The sequence below is a fragment of the Pseudoliparis swirei genome, chromosome 13 (genome assembly GCF_029220125.1).
Source record: "Pseudoliparis swirei isolate HS2019 ecotype Mariana Trench chromosome 13, NWPU_hadal_v1, whole genome shotgun sequence".
Classification (NCBI taxonomy): Eukaryota; Metazoa; Chordata; class Actinopteri; order Perciformes; family Liparidae; genus Pseudoliparis; species Pseudoliparis swirei.
In genome coordinates, this window is record NC_079400.1 from 21,342,293 (window position 1) to 21,349,421 (window position 7,129).

Sequence of the window (7,129 nt, forward strand, 5' to 3'; positions counted from 1 at the left end):
TTGAGTGGTCCAATGGGATCACCACCAACGTCTACGTAGACTTTGAAGCACGCCCATGTCGGGAGTCTGGCTCATGGCCTTGGACCGCCCCCCACCACCACCAGGCAGGTAAAGTTTATTTGAAAGTTGTGTTCATATTACAGACATGAGTCATCCAATAAGTCATAAGTCATCAAATACAACGATTTAATAAGTAAACAAGGTTTAAACGCTAATTAATGGAGGTAAAAACATTAGCCCCGCCCCTGCTTGGTCACTTCCTGTTGTCAGATAACACTTTAGTTTACAGATGGAACTTTACTCATGGAGCATTTATATCTTTATGGCGTTCCCGTTACTTTTTACACAAACACTTTCACAAACAGTAACTTACATAAACACACTGTATTTGCTCCTCATACATGCACAAACTATTCACATACTCTAATCTCTAGCACCACGATGCTCTCAAACCCGCTAACAAGACTGAGACCTGAGCCAATGGACAAACAGAAAGACATGTAGAAGTGACATTCAGAAACGTCCTGTTGAGCCCGAACGTCTGGAACTGTTCGGGAGCCTCTTCTTGTTCAGGGTCTCTGGTTCAGAACCAGATGGCTGCACGACGCTATCTTCATCTGCAGGAGCCATATCTCTACAAAGGTAATGACTAGCTGGGCAGGCAGCAGCTAGGCGAGCGCATCTCGTGGAGGAGGGGGAGGGGGAGGGGGAGGGGGGAGCTGGCTCATTAGCATTTAAAGGAACAGGCACTCAAAACAGGTTCATCTGTGGGGAGGTGTTTTTGACAGGGTACAAAGGGTGCTGTTTGAAATGATTCTTGTGGTATTTTGACCAAAATATGTTACAAACATTTCATTAAGACCCCAAGGAACCATATCAACTTGTGGAAAAATGGGCATAATATGGGTCCTTTAAAACCATCAACCAATTATTTGATGGAACAGAACTCAAATCATTTTCTCAGCTGCAAGAACAATATACACTTCCATCAAAGGACCTGCATAGATACCTTCAAATGAGACACTACATTACAAACCATAAAGACAGACAGTTAGTAAAAAAAACAACTCACGTAATGGAAGACTATTTTATTAGTATAGCAGAAAACGGCTTTCCAACTAAAAACCACGTCTCCCACATATATAGAAGGCTTACAGCTGACAGAACACATAATACATTGAACATCAAGGAAAAGTGGGAATTGGAAATAAATGTTATAATTGAAGATGCAACATGGGAAGATCTGTACAATAAATGTCATAAAGGAATCAAGAGCCAATTATGGAAAGAATTTGGTTGGAAACTACAAATCAGATATTTTAATACACCTCTTGTAATCTCTTCATATGTGAAGGATCCTTCAGCTCCATTATGCTGGAGAAAATGTGGAAAAATAGGAGATCACACACATATCTTTTGGGACTGCCCAGTAGTCAAAGGTTTTTGGAAAAATATTAAAAAAGAAATCAATAGAATCATTGAAGTGAAGAGATTTAGGGGACACCAATCTGAGGTATATTCTACGTATACTTTTAATGATTGCCAGAAAAACAATAACTCTGAACTGGAAAGATGCAAAACCACCAACCATAACTCAGTGGAGACAGAGATTAAAACAGGTCCATACAATGGAAAAAATGACTGCAAAACTACAAATGACATTAGATATCTTCACAAGAAGATGGGCGTGACGTTATATCTAGTCGATATTGGATGTAGATGTTATAACTGAGAGGGGTTGAGGTTGTACACACAGAGTGCAACTGCAAAACAAAGAGGTCGATGAAAAATCTGGGTATGAAATGAATGTCTGTTGATTTCTTTATTTTATTTTTCACATTGATGCCTTTTACCTTTCTTTAGTTATTTCACTTTGTATTTAATGCTTATCATTTGGTTGTATGTAGTTTGATTGTTTGGTCCTTCCCTCCCTCCTCATTGGGTCCTACTCTTGGAGGGTAGATGTATAAGTATAACCATGTGGGAGGGGATGGGTGGGAATGTTTGCCGGGTGTGTATGTGGATATAGATGGATTTGGACGTGTGCTGATTTTATTTTGTTGTAGATATATATATATATACACACATATATATATATATATATTTAAAAAAAATCGATGTCAAGGAATAATCTGTTTGTGGAAAATGCAAAATAAAAAGTTATTTAAAAAAAAAAAGATGTGATCGAAAAAATATTATAACCCACAAGTCTCAAAAAGAAAACAAGGCACTGGTAATGGTACTCCTGCTTTACTGGGATGGGGTTCGATTCCCTATTTTTTTTGGCATGAACATTAGAGATGCACCGATCAGGTTTTTTGTGCCGATCACCGATCACTGAAATCAGTATCTGCCGATCCGATAATACCGATCACCGATCACGGTGTCGATTGAAGCATTCTATTTATTGTGTAGCATTATTGCTATGAGGACTATGAGGAAATACATATATAAAGCAACTCAAACATTAAAGAAATTACAGATTTCTTTCAACATTTAGGACTTTTACTTTGAAAAATGTCCTAATTGATACATTAAAATAGTTTGATTGCTATTGTAGGGGATTTCAGATATGTATGGAACACATCTGCATTATTCATTTCCTGGAACTCTTGGGGAAATCTATATACAGGACTTTAACATACAAAAGTCTGACTTATTTTTATAAACTCTTCCTTGGTACAGTAAAATTGTTTTAAAGCCCCACTATGTAGTTTTTCCCTTTTAGCGCCCCCTTCAGGTTTTTAGGTATTTAACGTTTACTTCAGTGTCGTAAATACCCAGTTACGATAGATGCAGCCTCGCATACACTTGTATTGAGTTGGGATCATGTGTTGTCCTGGAATTATAATATTATTATTATTATTTGTACGTGTCACGGGTTATAAAAGTTGACGAGGGGGAGGTGACGCGAGGTTTTTTTTGTTTGGAGTGCGCTGACAGGCGGCGGACTCAGAACGGCAGCAATCCGGCGACTGTTTCTATTTTGGATTCATACCAACGGGCGGAATCACTAATAGAAGACTGCGCAGGAACACTGAACTGGCCCAGCACCGACCGGACTAGGGTGAAGTAGCGCGGGGATTGAACGCGGCGCCTCGCTATGTTTACGCCTGGTCGGTCAGCTGTTTGCCGGCTTTGTTTTGGGGGGGGGGGGGGGGGTTGTGTGCGCGTGCAGTCATTTACTTTTGTTTTGGGGGACTGCAAATGTGGAGTACGTGTGATCGAATACAATATTGTTGACAACACCAAAAAGCTACATAAAAAAGCTTCCCTTATACTGGAGCTGCGAGTGTGGAGTGGCACTTTATGACATTGCGTAATCACTGCCAGAAAGCAGGTCGAAGTACATCCGCCCCAGAGCGGGCGGCTCCAGAATCTGACATAGCGGAGTTATTTCCCCACAGACCCCCGATGGCAATAGCGGAGACGCAAATCGTCATATTAAAAGTCATTGTAGCGGCACAATTTTTTTCAAGCTGTTATTTTAAGGTACAAAAGTTACATAGTGTTGCTTTAATGTTAGCATAATTTAAGCTAAATCTCAGAAACGATCTATAAAGATACAAAATCAGTTCATTGTTTACTTTTATATCCTAGTCTATGATTTGTCGACATCTTATTTTGAAAAACGGATGTTGTTTCACGTGGTTCTTTCCGCTAACTTTGCAAAACCGGATGTTGTCACTTAAATCCTTCCGTCAACATCAGTCTATAGGGGCAGACATGTGAGAGTCGGCTGAGTCGACCCAGAGATTCAACTCGGGGGACGGGGACGCCGCTCGGTGGTGAGGATCCCCTCTGACCTCTGCGTCTGATAGTTCTCGCAGATGTTACGTCATCTGATCGGCCGTTTTGAGAACGCCGATCAAAACCGATAATGGCAATATCGGCCGATATGGATCGGCGCCGATCAGATCGGTGCATCCCTAATAAACATGGTATGATATTTTCATTGTCACTGTTTCTGAAAATAGTGTTCAACGCTTCCTACATTCACTAATAACCTGTACATAGATTTGTGTACAATAATTCAGATGGGCATGACATATGTTGGAGAACACATTTTCTGACTGTTGTGCCCACATCTTTACAGATTGACTCCATTGTTTCTCTGAATCGAGCATTACTTTATGGTTGCACCACAAAACAGAGTGCAGGTGGGACGAGAGGAGGTGGACTTTGGGAATTTCAAACAGAGATGAGGCATAAAGTCCACCTCCTCTCGTTTGAATTCTTCATTTAACTCCGTTCTCAGTACATCTTCATCCTAAGCATCTTTTCATTGCTGTCTCCAGCTTTTGGTTTGCCTAATTAATTCATGTTTAACTGATCCTGACATCCATTAATCTCAAGTCAGAACGGTGATCAACGAGGGAGGTTTCTCACGGTCTTCATGACAAGTGAGGGAGTGGAATAAATGTCAACTTTACCAAAAGAAGAACAACTACAATGGTTTCTCTCCTGTGTGAGTTAACATGTGACTCTTTAGAGTTCCTCTCTCTCTAAAACATCTTTTACAGACTAAGCAGCTGAAAGGTTTCTCTCCTGTGTGAGTTAACATGTGACTCTTTAACTGACTGCTCAGTGTAAAACATCTTTTTCAGACTGAGCAGCTGAACGGTTTCTCTCCTGTGTGAGTTATCTCTCTAAAACATCTTTTACAGACTGAGCAGCTGAAAGGTTTCTCTCCTGTGTGAGTTAACATGTGACTCTTTAACTGACTGCTCAGTGTAAAACATCTTTTTCAGACTGAGCAGCTGAACGGTTTCTCTCCTGTGTGAGTTAACATGTGTCTCTTTAAAGTTCCTCTGTCTGTAAAAGATCTTTTACAGACTGAGCAGCTGAAAGGTTTCTCTCCTGTGTGAGTTAACATGTGTCTCTTTAAAGTTCCTCTATCTGAAAAAGATCTTTTACAGACTGAGCAGCTGAAAGGTTTCTCTCCTGTGTGAGTTAACATGTGACTCTTTAGAGTTCCTCTATCTCTAAAACATGTTTTACAGACTGAGCAGCTGAAAGGTTTCTCTCCTGTGTGAGTTAACATGTGTCTCTTTAACTGATTGCTCACTGTAAAACATCTTTTACAGACTGAGCAGCTGAACGGTTTCTCTCCTGTGTGAGTTAACATGTGTCTCTTTAAAGTTCCTCTGTCTGTAAAAGATCTTTTACAGACTGAGCAGCTGAAAGGTTTCTCTCCTGTGTGAGTTAACATGTGTCTCTTTAAAGTTCCTCTGTCTGAAAAAGATCTTTTACAGACTGAGCAGCTGAAAGGTTTCTCTCCTGTGTGAGTTAACATGTGACTCTTTAGAGTTTCTCTATCTCTAAAACATGTTTTACAGACTGAGCAGCTGAACGGTTTCTCTCCTGTGTGAGTTAACATGTGTCTCTTTAACTGATTGCTCACTGTAAAACATCTTTTACAGACTGAGCAGCTGAATGGTTTCTCTCCTGTGTGAGTTAACATATGTCTCTTTAAAGTTCCTCTGTCTGAAAAAGATCTTTTACAGACTGAGCAGCTGAAAGGTTTCTCTCCTGTGTGAGTTAACATGTGTCTCTTTAAAGTTACGCTCTGTGAAAAAGATCTTTTACAGACCGAGCAGCTGAAAGGTTTCTCTCCTGTGTGAGTTAACATGTGTCTCTTTAAATGACCCCTCTTTGGCAAAGATGTTTTACAGATTGAGCAGCTGAAAGGTTTTTCACTAGAACTACATTTTGAATCACTGACAGAAACATCATTATTATTCAGAGTTTAAACCTGATTGAGGTTCTCTGGTCTTTTTCCAATCAACAGAGTCATCAGTATCTGGTTCAGAAGAGTCTCTAGTCTTTTCATCAGGATCTGGAGGTCTATCTGGATCTGCGTTCCTGGCTGGTTCTGGTCCTCCACAAACATCTCCATCAGCTTCTATTTCCATCTGTTCAGTTTGTCTTTGATGAAGCTGAGAGGACTGAGCTTCCTCTTCAGCTTCACTCTTCACAGGAGTGAATACGCACTTGAGACTAGCCTCCTCCAGCCCTTGAAGCTGCTCTCCCTCCTGACTGGTCCAGAGTTCCTCATGTTCCTCTTTAATGTGGGGGGGCTCTGGGTCCTCCTGTTCCTCTTTAATGTGGGGGGGCTCTGGATGCACCTGGTCCAGACTGAAGCTCCAGACCTGCTGCTCAGAAGGAACCTCTTCTTTAACCACCAACAGCTGCTGGACGTCTGTGGAGAATAGAAACATACATTCATACATCTTATGAATCTCATATTAAACTGTTATTTATTCAAGAAGTATATCACTGAATATTCTGAGTTAGTGTATGAGAGAAGCATGATCTCTAAATAAAAAGAACATTACATGTCATGTAGCAGACACTTTTATCCAAAACAACTTAAAATAAGTGAATTCAACCACGAGTACAAACTCAGAACAACAAGAATAAAGAAAGTAAGTTCTCCAAGAATGCCAAACTCTAAAAATACCAAAAGTAATTCCATAAGTAATGATATCAGTAATGCCATAGTGCAATTCAAGTGACACTGAAATGCTAATGTTTTTATTCAACGTAGTTGGAAGATATGTTTTTTATTTTCGGCAGAAGATGTAGAGATAGATAGATGTATACTTTATTGATCCCGCAAGCGGGAAATTACAAGCAGATACAGGAAGAATACAGCATAACATGAGGGAAGAAAGGAGAAAAAAAGAAAAAAAACAGATTATGCCCCTAGAGGGGTACAGTGTGGGAGCAGGAAAAAACACCTCAGCACAAAAGCAAATACATTTAAACAAGACGTGCAACGGGGAGGAAGGGGGGAGGGGAGGTAAGCCAAAGACTGGGTGATCTAAGCCCAGCCATTGGGGGGCAGAAGGTAACCAGCGCAGACAAGCAGCCAGCCATTTAAGGCGCCAGTAGACCCCGTCCTGTCACACTGGGGGTACGAAGCAGGCGAAGGCGTGGGATGGGGGTGAGGGCAGTGAATGCATATCAGTGTATGGAAGTTCGTGTGCGAGTGGCCTGGTATGTCGTCCTCCCCCAGGCCACAACAGACAGAGTTCTCAGTCCGCAAGATGGTCGTTGCCATGGAGATAGCCTTGAAAGGTCCTGGGGAGACAACAACCACAGGCGTCTGTGGCTCGGGGGAAGG

General features: G+C 41.2%; 1 protein-coding gene across 1 annotated transcript; it reads right to left on the reverse strand.

Annotated features, from left to right (window-relative positions):
• Window positions 1–1,073: 1,073 nt before the first annotated feature.
• Window positions 1,074–5,829, reverse strand: LOC130203776 (oocyte zinc finger protein XlCOF6-like). Its single transcript, XM_056430187.1, has one exon. It carries the CDS (start codon window positions 5,630–5,632, stop codon window positions 4,748–4,750), a length of 885 nt encoding a protein of 294 aa, XP_056286162.1. The 5' UTR covers window positions 5,633–5,829; the 3' UTR covers window positions 1,074–4,747.
• Window positions 5,830–7,129: the final 1,300 nt, after the last annotated feature.

Coding starts and splice junctions, on each gene's coding strand:
- LOC130203776 (XM_056430187.1), bottom strand. CDS start 5,632: ATGTTAACTCACACAGGAGAGAAACCTTTCAGCTGCTCGGTCTGTAAA.